We start from the raw sequence: 12,962 nt of genomic DNA on the forward strand, positions 1-12,962 counted from the left end.
ACCAATTGTTTTCTTGGTGACTATGGTCCCAGCTGCCTTGAGATCATTGACAAGATCTTCCCGTATAGTTCTGGGCTGATTCCTCACTGTTCTCATGATCATTGCAACTCCACGAGGTGAGATCTTGCATGGAGCCCCAGGCCGAGGGAGATTGACAGTTATTTTGTGTTTCTTCCATTTGCGAATAATCGCACCAACTGTTGTCACCTTCTCACCAAGCTGCTTGGCGATGGTCTTGTAGCCCATTCCAGCCTTGTGTAGGTCTACAATCTTGTCCCTGACATCCTTGGAGAGCTCTTTGGTCTTGGCCATGGTGGAGAGTTTGGAATCTGATTGATTGATTGCTTCTGTGGACAGGTGTCTTTTATACAGGTAACAACCTGAGATTAGGAGCACTCCCTTTAAGAGTGTGCTCCTAATCTCAGCTCGTTACCTGTATAAAAGACACCTGGGAGCCAGAAATCTTTCTGATTGAGAGGGGGTCAAATACTTATTTCCCTCATTAAAATGCAAATCAATTTATAAAAAAAATTCTGGATTTTGTTGTTGTTATTCTGTCTCTCACTGTTCAAATAAACCTACCTTAAAATTATAGACTGATCATTTCTTTGTCAGTGGGCAAATGTACAAAATCGGCAGGGGATCAAATACTTTTTTCCCTCACTGTAATTACTATCTTCACTACAGATACGGACCTTCTTCCGCTCCTTTTGCTCTCTTTATCCCTCTGTTCTATCTCTTTCTGCACACAGAGCACCTTAATCAGACCATTATATTTAGTTGGTAGATTAGACTTTGTGAAGTTTCAAACAGCCAACAACCAAAACATGCTGGTCTGAGTAACACTCTGATTCCCTTTTTTAACTCTGACAGAACACCCTGCATCAGACAGAACATCCTGCATCAGACAGAACATCCTGCCCCAAGTCAGCCTCTTATCTGACTGTGTGCTCTGTGCATATGATTGAGAGATTAAAGGAAGTGTGTGTGTGTGTGTTTGTGTGTGAAAGAGAGAGAGGGGTGTGTGTAAGATATAGTAGGTTGCTGTATCAGAGGTTCATTGCATGAAAGCACTTGTTCTGAGTGGTTATCACAGATCAGAACAGATACTCATATATGCAGGGTTTGGCATGCTCCCAGGCAGAGTTACCAGATATAAAGTACTGTATGCCATCATTCACATAGTCACTCTCAAATAGCATAACTCCTAGGAGTAAAACACACTTGAGTCTCTCACATAAACACTGGATGGCAGAAGAGAGCAGTTTTTCAGTATGCATAACTTTACAAACTCAAGAAGATACACGTCTCATCCTTGTGGCCATAAGTTGATACTACAAAGTCTTAACCAAGGTTTTGAGTGTTTCCAGTTCTCTCTGAAGTTATGCTTGGCTTAGCCCAAACATAGACCTCTTTATTAATTATTTAATTTATGAATAAGACGAGGTCTAATTGCATTCCATAGTAAATGCGTTCGAGATAACTCAAGACCAAATCTGTACCTGTGTAGCAGCATGTGTTCTACGTCGCAATGTACACTGAGTGTACAAAACATTAAGGACACCTTCCTAATATTGAGTTGCACCCCCCTTTTGCTTTCAGAACAGCCTCAATTTGTCGGGGCATGGACTCTACAAGGTGTCGAAAGCGTTCCACAGGGATGCTGGCTTATGTCGACTCCAATGCTTCCCACAGTTGTGTCAAGTTGGCTGGATGTCCTTTGGGTGGTGGACCATTCTTGATACACATGGGAAACTGTTGAGCGTGAAAAACCCATGAGCGTTGCAGTTCTTGACACAAACCGGTGCGCCTGTCACCTACTACCATACCCCATTCAAAAGCATTTAAATGTTTTGCCCATTCACCTAAAAATCCTTCTTTAACCTGTCTCCTTCCCTTCATCTACACTAATTGAAGTGGATTTAACAAGTGACATCAATAAGGGATCATAGCTTTCACCTGGATTCACCTGGTCAGTCTATGTCGTGGAAAGAGCAGGTCTCCTTAATGTTTTGTACACTCAGTGTATATCCACAGTCGGTAGACAGTTCTTCTTAATAGGTTGTCCCTTACATCACTGAGCGGTGCCCAGGAAATAATTAAATCAAATTGTTAGATGCTACCCCCCCCACCCCCAAATCAAAACCAAACATGGATGTCCATGTTTACATGCACACAATCCATTCTACTTCTTGTCTGCCTCCCGTCTGTGGCAGCATTGAACAAGAAAGAAACAGTGGGTGGGGTGTTTCGCTTCCTCTTCCGTCTCTGGTGCCCGTACAGCAACTGATTAGCTAGGACAAACAGGTGTGAAACACAGACATTTGTGCACACATAAAGTGAGAACACAACATGAAATCCATGTTTGGTTTTGATTTGGAGGGGGCTGTTAGCAGAGACGGAAGAGGAAGCAAAACATGCCACTCCTTCATCTATTCTGGTTCATATACAGTCAATGAACTAAGTAGACCAGATCCAGCTGCTATTGCATTGGTGTCTATGGAAGAGCCACCCTTAAGTAGACCAGAACTGTGACCATTTTTTTCATTGGTAACCGGCCTGAGTAAGACATCTTCCTTTATCCACCATCTTTGGTGTTATCATTAACAATTGTATTTAATAGCCCTCACCCTGGCCATTGCCCGGAATCCATCTCTCTGCTTCTTTACTGTTCCCCCAGAGTAGGAAAGCTGTTTCTCCACTTAGGGTTTTTGTAATAAAACCATAAAACCACCACTGGGTGGAGTCTCACCCCCACTGCAGCATGTTTAGCTGCTCTAGTTTTTTTAAATATCATTTGACATTGTTGTGGTGCTTTAACCTCTATTAAACACTAAAGCCCCAGTTACCTGCCTATAAGGGGAGTTAATGGCCTTTCTATGTTCTTTTTACAACAACAGTCCCGTCCATTCTCATCGACGGGGCTGTAGTGGAACAGGTTGAGAGCTTCAAGTTCCTTGGTGTCCACATCACCAACGAACTATCATGGTCCAAGCACACCAAGACAGTCGTGAAGAGGGCACGACAAAGCCTATTCCCCCTCAGGAGACTAAAAAGATTTGGCATGGGTCCTCAGATCCTCAAAAAATTCTACAGCTGCACCATCGAGAGCATCCTGACTGGTTGCATCACCGCCTGGTATGGCAACTGCTTGGCCTCTGACCGCAAGGCACTACAGAGGGTAGTGCGTACGGCCCAGTACATCACTGGGGCAAAGCTCCCTGCCATCCAAGACCTCTATACCAGGCGGTGTCAGAGGAAGGCCCTCAAAATTGTCAAAGACTCCAGCCACCCTAGTCATAGACTGTTCTCTCTGCTACCGTACGGCAAGCGGTACCGGAGTGCCAAGTCTAGGTCCAAAAGACTTCTCAACAGCTTCTACCCACAAGCCATAAGACTCCTGAACAGCTAATCATGGCTACCCGGACTATTTGCACTGCCCCCCACCCCATCCTTTTTACGCTGCTGCTACTCTGTTAAGTATTTATGCATAGTCACTTTAACTCTACCCACATGTACATATTACCTCAACTACCTCAACTAGCCGGTTGCCCCCGCACATTGACTCTGCACCGTTACCCCCCTGTATATATAGCCTCCCTTACTGTCACTTTATTTTACTTCTGCTCTTTGTTTTTCTCAACACTTTTTTTGTTGTTGTTTTATTCTTACTTTTTTTGTTTAAAATAAACGCACTGTTGGTTAAGGGCTGTAAGTAAGCATTTCACTGTAATGTCTGCACTTGTTGTATTCGGCGCATGTGACCAATAAAATTTGATTTGATTTGATTTGATTTGAACAGTAAGTCTAAAGTTTAAACACTGCTTTTATCACAAACACATACAGTACCAGTCAAAAGTTTGGACACATCTACTCATTCAAGGGTTTTTCTATTATTTAATTTTTTTACTATTTTCTACATTGTAGAACAATAGTGAAGACATCAAAACTATGAAATAACACATATGGAATCATGTAGTAACCATAAAAGTGTTAAACAAATCAAAATATATTTTATATTTGAGATTCTTCAAATAGCCACCCTTTGCCTTGATGACAGCTTTGCACACTCTTGGCATTCTCTCAACCAGCTTCACCTGGAATGCTTTTCCAACAGTCTTGAAGGAGTTGCCACATATGCTGTGCACTTGTTGGATGCTTTTCCTTCACTCTGTGGTCCGACTCATCCCAAACCATCTCAATTGGGTTGAGGTCGGGGGATTGTCGAGGCCAGGTCATCTGATGCAGCTCTCCTTCTTGGTAAAATAGCCCTTACACAGCCTGGAGGTGTGTTGGGTCATTGTCCTGTTGAAAAACAAATGATAGTCCCACTAAGCCCAAACCAGATGGGATGGCGTATCGCTGCAGAATGTTGTGGTAGCCATGCTGGTTAAGTGTGCCTTGAATTCTAAATAAATCACAGACAGTGTCACCAGCAAAGCACCCCCACACCATAACACCTCCTCCTCCATGCTTTACGGTGGGAAATACACATGCGGAGATCATCCGTTCACCTACTCTACGTCTCACAAAGACATGGCGGTTGGAACCAAAAATCTCAAATTTGGACTAATCAGACCAAAGGACAAATTTCCACTGGTCTAATGAGAGCCAGTTTCATCATAGCGCTTGATGGACTGTTGTTTCTCTTTGCTTATTTGAGCTGTTCTTGCCATAATATGGACTTGGTCTTTTACCAAATAGGGCTATCCTCTGTATACCCCCCCTACCTTGTCACAACACAACTAATTGGCTCAAGAAATTCCACAAATTAACTTTTAAGAAGGCACACCTGTTAATTGAAATGCATTCCAGGTGACTACCTCATGAAGCTGGTTGAGAGAATGCCAAGAGTGTGCAAAGCTGTCATCAAGGCAAAGGGTGACTATTTGAAGAATCTCAAATATAAAATATATTTTTATCTGTTTTACACTTTTTTGGTTACTATATGATTCCATATGTTTTATTTCATAGTTTTGATGTCTTCACTATTATTCAACAATGTAAAAAATTGTACAAATAAAGAAAAAGCCTTGAATGAGTATGTGTGTCCAGACTTTTGACTGGTAGTGTACATTTGTATATTTAATAGTGCCAGTGGTGTAAAATACTTAAGTACAAATACTTTAAAGTACTACTTAAGTAGTTATTTTGGGTATCTTTTGACAACTTTTACATTTACTTCACTACATTCCTAAAGAAAACAATGTACTTTTTACTCCATACATTTTCCCTGACAACCAAAAGTACTCGTTACATTTTGAATGCTTAGCAGGACAGGAAAATGGTCCAATTCACACACACAAAGAGAACATCCATGGTCATCCCTACTGCCTCTGATCTGGCCGACTAACTAAACATACATGTTTTGTTTGTAAATTATGTCTGAGTGTTGGAGTGTGCCCCAGGGTATCAGTAAAAACATTAAAATAATACTTGGTGCCGTCTGGTTTGCTTAATATAAGGAATTTGAAATGATTTATACTTTTACTTCTGATACTTAAGTATATTTAAAACCAAATACTTTTAGAATTTTACTCAAGTAGTATTTTACTGGGTGACTTTCACTTTTACTTGAGTCATTTTCTATTAAGGCATTTTTACTTTTACTCATGTATGACAACTGGGTACTTTTTCCACCACTGATTAGTGCTGAGTGATTAAACGAAATGTTGGTAATTTTTTGTGTTTTTAAACAACTAATTCACGACGTCAGTTCAATTATTTGAATCCTATTTAGTTCAGGTTTTTTCTGTGAGCTCGATGTGCAGTTTCTGTAAAGATACATCAGATCAAGCCTGAACTGTGAAATGTAGTAGGGAGTTGTAGTTTCCAACAGGCCAATATTCTACATAGCTTAGCTCAGAAAATGTGGTAATTAACTATAATGGCCATAATCCATTGCACACTCGCTTAAACTTGCCCAATCTGTGTGGCGCAGACACGGAGACGGCCCATGTACACTAGGGGCGGCACCACACGGTGAAACACCGCTTCCCATTCATTTTCAATGGAAGGAAAGCGGTGAGAAGCGGGGTGTGCGGGGAGAGAAGATAGAACCCGTGATCGACATGATCTAAGTGATTCATAGTTGGTATTCAGCAGTCATAAAAGTATGCCTTAATTACTTAGAAGAACTACTAAAATAGTGATTTTGTCAGACAGCGTAGGCAGCAGCACTATAGAGATGAGATGATGACTTTGAATGAAATCATAAAGTCATCAAATAAAACAAAATGTTTATTAAAGTAAAGTAATGTGAATAAATGATGGTTAATAAGTGATAAGCATTTTTGGACAGTCACTACCATCATGGGACTGTTATTAATTGTTTTATTCAGTGTTGTTACAGCATTCAACCCACATAATACATAGTGTATTTAATGTTTTAAAAAATATACTTTAAACCGAAAACCGTGATTATTTTTTAATAATGAACAGAAACTGAACCAACTTCAAAAAGCACTAATCGCTCCGCACTAATATTTATCAGTCTCCATCCCTTGATGTGTTTCATGTCTCTTTTCTTCTGTTGATTAACATGTCTCTCTCCTCCTCCTCAGGGCCAACCTGGTCCTCTTGGCCTGCAGGGCCCCCAGGGACCTCCAGGACGGCTAGGGGACCCAGGAGTCCAGGGAGTCCAGGGAGAGAAGGGCGACCGGGGCAGAGGAGGCTTCATCGGCCCCAAGGGTTCTGTGGTGAGGAACACTGACTGGAAAATTCTTCACTAGAGATCTCAGACTCTGGCTTAGTAGTGTGTCTAGTGTCTACTCATCAAGTGTTTTTCATTTCTCCGCAGGGGATGACTGGTGTTCCTGGGTTTTCTGGATCGGACGGTATTCCTGTAAGTGGGATTGTATTGGGAATTTTCTCTCCGAACAAATAAATAGCAGACACACCCATGCCAAGAAATCATCTATTGTTGTCTTGTTAATACTGTACGTAGTCTTAATACAACATGTAATGATGTTGTAAAGGTCTGTCATTAACTCCTCCATATTATCTCCAGGGCCACCCAGGACAGGCAGGGACTCGTGGGAAACCTGGAGCAGACGGGTGCAACGGAACACATGGAGACTCAGGGTTGGCAGGGCAACCAGGCTACGATGGCCAGCCCGGGTATAATGTACGTATGAACCCAGTGATGTCACCAGCAGTGGCGATTTTAGCATGTAAATCTTGGTGGGGCAAACCAAAAAAATTGGGGTGGGGGGAGATGCATGCCAGCAAAGCCACTACACAACACAACACTAAACAATACATTAATTGCACTATAACGGTGACAAACAGTGCCCACAAACTGTTAGGGCCTGCATAAAGCTGTCCCAACAGCAGAGTCCCAACAGCAGTCCCAACATCTTACCACTGCTACACCTGGCTATCAGCGGAGCCTTGTCTGGCAGTGAAACAGTTCATTCAGCCTCATTTACTGCCTTTAAAAAAAACATAGCTGATATGGCTGACTTGCTTAAACAAATGTGGTTTCTACCGAAAATGTAGATGTACAAACTATGGCATAAGGTGACGGCGAGAGGATAAGAGGCAATCCGTAATTTCGATTAAGACATTAATGAGTGAGCTAGGACGGACATAGTCAGTTTAACTATTTGTTCAGCATTTTTTAAATCTACAGCGACAGAATTCAGAACATGGGCCATTCTTACAGTATTCTCCCTGTACACCAAGTCAGAACCGTAGGATAAATAAAGGGGGCATATAAGCAGACAATGAAAGCTCTTACAATATTCAATGATTACATTTCTCTAAAACAGGCTATAGGCTACATGTGAACCACCAAGTCAGAACAGTAGGCTAAGTTATGAGGGGAAAAGGGACCAAATTATTAGGGTGAGGCACATGGGCTACTAACAGCTTACTACACAACATACACTTAGTATTACTTTCTTAGCTACAGTATACATATCTCCCTGGCATATTACATAATTTATGCAGCAGCATACAATACATTTTTGGACTCACCTTGTTGTTTGGAGTCATGGGCAAATTTTGTCATCAAACTTTGTCATCAAAGTCTGGCAATCTCTGGATTTATGGTGCTTTCAAGACAACTGGGAGCTCGGAAAAAAACAAGATGACATCAGTGATCTTCAGGTCAGAGTTCTAGAAAGAGGCCTGAGTTCCCGACTTGCAATTCCAAGTTGGTTGACCATTCAAAACGTATTTTCCCAGTCGGAGCTAGTTTTTTTCAGAGTTCCCAGTTGCCTTGAACTCACTGAAGTCAAATTTCCCAGTTCCAAGTTTCCAGTTGTTTTGAGTGTGGCAGAAGTCATGCTGGATTGATAGCATGGCCAATGTTGAATGTTTATACTTTTAAGCTTGGAAAAGAGACCCTTAAACCCAGACTTGGAACACACACCCACTCCACTGAATAGCAGGCTACTGATTGCTTTGCAATGCTTGCAGTTAGCCACTGATTCCTTCCAAACCACTAATTGTTGGATTTGCGATTTCCAACTTGTTGTGTAATGTTTATGGCCGATGAGCACAGATACGTTTTATCTATAATTTCTCTTCATTATTTATCTTCATATGACAAGAATTAAAAAGCATTTGCCAGTAGATTGTCGACTTGATTCATGATGATGACTGCTAGCTTGCTAGCTAAGATTTTGAAAGTATGATGTTGACATGATCAGTCCAATCAAAGCTACTGTAGATATATCTGTGGCCAATGACCTTGAGCCTTCTTGGATGGGCACTTCTAATGTAACTCTATGGCAGCACACAAGGGGCTTGAATTTTCGAGCTCTTCTCTTAGATTTAGCGGTGACGTAGTGTACCCATGAATGACAGAACACTGAGCCAATCATGGCACAACTAGAGAACATTAGCCAATCACGGCGCAACTAGAGAACATTACCAACCCCTACGCTCCGTATTTTCCGCTGGATGCCCCACCACCACAGAAAGCACTGAGCTAGGCTAAAACACCTGCATTTTGGAGCTGCCTTTCTCAAGAAAGCAAAAAAGAGACCAAGTTTGTATGCTGCTTTATTAACAAAATTATTTTTTAGTGTTTTTTTTTTACATTGTTTGCACACTGATATGTGACACGTATTAATGTCAAAATAACATGCAATAACATGCCCCACCTGCCCTGAATGACAGGTCGCCACTGGTCACCAGAGACGTTTGTGGAGATAGAATCAAGGATTCCACCTTGTAGCCTGAGACATTGAATAACTCCCTCTCCTCCATTTTCTTTTTTAATTGTACTTTTATTTTCTACCCCCTCCCCCCTCCTCCTTTCTCTCTCTCTCTCTCCACAGGGTCAGGCGGGCAGAAAGGGACAGAAGGGAGACACTCTGGAGCTGAGTGTGTTCATGGAGCGGTTCAGGGTAAGAGGAGAGGGCTAGAGAACTGTGGGATAGACCTGATATCAGTACTACAGTATTATCAACGTACAGGCTATTTTGAACGATACATCATGCCATGATATTGTACAGTACACACATATGATGTACTCTTGTACTCTACACAGAAATAACCCCTTCTCTCTGTGTGTCTTTTCTACAGGGAGATTCAGGACAGCCCGGATATCCTGGATTTGTTGTGAGTATGGCGCCGCCGCCTTTCCCTGTCACTCTAAAGTTATGGTACAAGATAGCCAGCATCATTCTCTCGTTCTCCATCCTCCCTTCTCTATCTCAGGGTCCTCAGGGTTACCCAGGTCGGTCGGGCTACAGAGGACTCCCAGGACCACAGGTTAGTTGTGTGTGTGTGTTTGTGTGTGTGTGCGTGCATATAAATGTGTTGCTGTACCATATACACCCTTCTGTGTACTAGATAGATACCCAATCATTCTTCTGGTTTGTTTCCTGACTCAGGGCCCATCAGGGTTTCCTGGCCTTCCTGGACCAAAGGTAAGGTCCTCACACCAACTAATTTGGACTATGTTTTATCTCTCCTAGAAGATAAATGGCTAGTGAATGAGATTAAAAATAATTATAAGGATGTGTTTTAACATGGTGTGTTTGCTGCTCAGGGCACCATGACCAAAGTGTTGAAGGGGGTCAAAGGAGACGCGGTATGTGAATGCAGGCACCATTGTATGTTTTAAATAGTTTTTACTGCCCAGCACTTAATGTGTTTGACTACAAAATATTATGATCATCAATGCTGTCCTCATCTCTGCTGCATGATTCTCACTGCACTTCCCTCTCTGGCCACAGGGTGAGGCTGGACAGCCAGGTCCCCCAGGGAACTCCACCCATCCCCATACCAGCCCACATACCGGACCCTACGTCAGTACAGCTCCACACTTTAATATGTTCAAAAACATACAATAAATATTTTGATTGTGTGTGAACTGAATCACTCTAACACTATTCTGCTTTGTCTCCTCCAGGGCAGAAAGGGTGAGAAAGGGTTGAAAGGTGAAACTGGAGCTGAGGTAAGTGACCTCTCTTCTCCTGTGGTCCATGTTCCATCCTAACAACATTGAGATAATGTTGAGATGTTAGCACTGTAGATAATGGTTGACTAACAGATCCATTGAGAACATCTTGACTGGCTGCGTCATCAATTGGTTTGGCAAGGCGCTACAGAGGTTAGTGTGTAGGGCCCAGTACTTCACTGGGGCCAAGATCCCTGCCATCCAGGACTTCAGGCGGTGTCAGAGGAAGGCCCTAAAAATTGTCAAAGACTCCAGCCACCCCAGTCATAGACTGTTCTCTTTGCTAACGCACGGCAAGCGGTAGTGATGCATCAAGTTTGGAACCAACCGGGCCCTGAACAGCTTCTACCCCCAAGCTATAAGGCTGCTAAATAGTTAGTTACATAGTTAACCAAATAGCTACCCGGACTATCTGCATTGGCCCATTTTGCTACTGTTTATCTATCCTGTTATCACTTTATTCCTAGTTATATGTACATATCTACCTCAATAACCTCGTACCCCTGCACATAGACTCGGTACTGGTACCCCGTGTATATAGCCAAGTTATCGTTACTCATTGTGTATTTATTATTATGTGTTATTACTTTTCAATTATTTCTCTATTTTCTTTCTCTCTGCATTGTTGGGAAGGGCCCGTAATTGTAAGCATTTCACTGTTAGTCTACACCTGTTGTTTATGAAGCATGTGACGAATAAAAATGTGATTGTATCTGTTACTTATCAGGCTGACAACAAAGGAGAGACTGGGGTTATGGGGATGCCTGGGCAAAGGGTTAGTATTATACAAACATTATACATACATTATACTGTATAAATTACACATAAATTATTATAACTACCTTATTGAACCTGTCTTTGTTGCTTGTGAGATACTGACCTGTTGAATATCCTTGTGTGTTCTTTCAGGGTGTCCCTGGACGGGATGGAGAGCATGGATTGAGGGTATGTGTGTGTGGCCAAACAATGCCAAGATCTCCATATTATTGCAGTCAGTAGTATGTGTTGGTCTTTGCATTGGTCTTTGCATTGGTCTTTGTTGGCTACTAGAGATGTTGCAGTTGCATATTTTGTGCTCTTGATGGTGGTGGACACCTTTCTCATAAAGTCTCTCCCTCTCTCTCTCCCTCTGTCTTTCACTCTAGGGGGACCTTGGAGAACCAGGATTTAGGGGCAGAGATGGCCAAAAGGTGATCCTACAGTTGATCCTCATATCAAAACACTGATTCTATCAGATCTTTGATTGGACAGTGGTCCATTCTAAACTTTCATTCAAATCCGAACACACAAACGATATAGTTGGTTTTAACAGCTGGGGGTTATTTTTAGGGTGCCATCGGAGAACCAGGGGAGTTGATCTATTATGAAGGTCCCTCAGGAGGGCCTAACAGAGGTATGATTAGCCAATCAACTCATCAATCACTTTTCTATCACCATGTCAATTATCATTTAAGCCGATGGGCTACACTATCAACTATCAAAATGTACATTTACATTCAAGTCATTTAGCAGACGCTCTTATGCAGAGCGACTTACAAATTGGTGCAATATACAGTATCATCTTTCTCCAGGTAGTCAACCTTTCATTGAATATGATGTTGAAGATTAAAGACTAGCTTTTAGAGTTGTTATATTATATTGCTTAGTGTTTTATTGTTATACAGTGAGGGAAAAAAGTATTTGATCCCCTGCTGATTTTGTACGTTTGCCCACTGACAAAGAAATTATCAGTCTATAATTTTAATGGTAGGTTTATTTGAACAGTGAGAGACAGAATAACAACAACAAAATCCAGAAAAACGCATGTCAAAAATGTTATAAATTGATTTGCATTTTAATGAGGGAAATAAGTATTTGACCCCCTCTCAATCAGAAAGATTTCTGGTTCCCAGGTGTCTTTTATACAGGTAATGAGCTGAGATTAGGAGCACACTCTTAAAGGGAGTGCTCCTAATCTCAGCTTGTTACCTGTATTAAAGACACCTGTCCACAGAAGCAATCAATCAATCAGATTCCAAACTCTCCACCATGGCCAAGACCAAAGAGCTCTCCAAGGATGTCAGGGACAAGATTGTAGACCTACACAAGGCTGGAATGGGCTACAAGACCATCGCCAAGCAGCTTGGTGAGAAGGTGACAACAGTTGGTGCGATTATTCGCAAATGGAAGAAACACAAAATAACTGTCAATCTCCCTCGGCCTGGGGCTCCATGCAAGATCTCACCTCGTGGAGTTGCAATGATCATGAGAACGGTGAGGAATAAGCCCAGAACTACACGGGAGGATCTTGTCAATGATCTCAAGGCAGCTGGGACCATAGTCACCAAGAAAACAATTGGTAACACACTACGCCGTGAAGGACTGAAATCCTACAGCGCCCGCAAGGTCCCCCTGCTCAAGAAAGCACATATACAGTGCCGTCTGAAGTTTGCCAATGAACATCTGAATGATTCAGAGGAGGAGGAATGCTGCCTATGACCCCAAGAACACCAACCCCACCGTCAAACATAGAGGTGGAAACATTATGCTTTAGCAGTGTTTTTCT

At 42.1% G+C, this 12,962-nt stretch overlaps 1 protein-coding gene across 1 annotated transcript in view; it reads left to right on the forward strand.

Annotated features, from left to right (window-relative positions):
- Positions 1-12,962, forward strand: part of LOC121571613 (collagen alpha-2(IV) chain-like) — a 133,075-nt gene that overhangs the window by 97,766 nt on the left and 22,347 nt on the right. Inside the window, exons 5-18 of the mRNA XM_041883174.2 lie at positions 6,564-6,698; positions 6,800-6,844; positions 7,010-7,126; positions 9,291-9,359; positions 9,538-9,573; positions 9,673-9,726; positions 9,849-9,884; positions 10,007-10,048; positions 10,194-10,265; positions 10,370-10,414; positions 11,145-11,192; positions 11,327-11,362; positions 11,563-11,607; positions 11,747-11,810. Of these exons, the coding sequence (XP_041739108.2) occupies positions 6,564-6,698; positions 6,800-6,844; positions 7,010-7,126; positions 9,291-9,359; positions 9,538-9,573; positions 9,673-9,726; positions 9,849-9,884; positions 10,007-10,048; positions 10,194-10,265; positions 10,370-10,414; positions 11,145-11,192; positions 11,327-11,362; positions 11,563-11,607; positions 11,747-11,810 (844 nt within the window). The remainder of the gene's footprint in view (positions 1-6,563; positions 6,699-6,799; positions 6,845-7,009; positions 7,127-9,290; positions 9,360-9,537; positions 9,574-9,672; positions 9,727-9,848; positions 9,885-10,006; positions 10,049-10,193; positions 10,266-10,369; positions 10,415-11,144; positions 11,193-11,326; positions 11,363-11,562; positions 11,608-11,746; positions 11,811-12,962) is intronic.

This window comes from Coregonus clupeaformis, chromosome 40, assembly GCF_020615455.1.
Source record: "Coregonus clupeaformis isolate EN_2021a chromosome 40, ASM2061545v1, whole genome shotgun sequence".
NCBI lineage: Eukaryota > Metazoa > Chordata > Actinopteri > Salmoniformes > Salmonidae > Coregonus > Coregonus clupeaformis.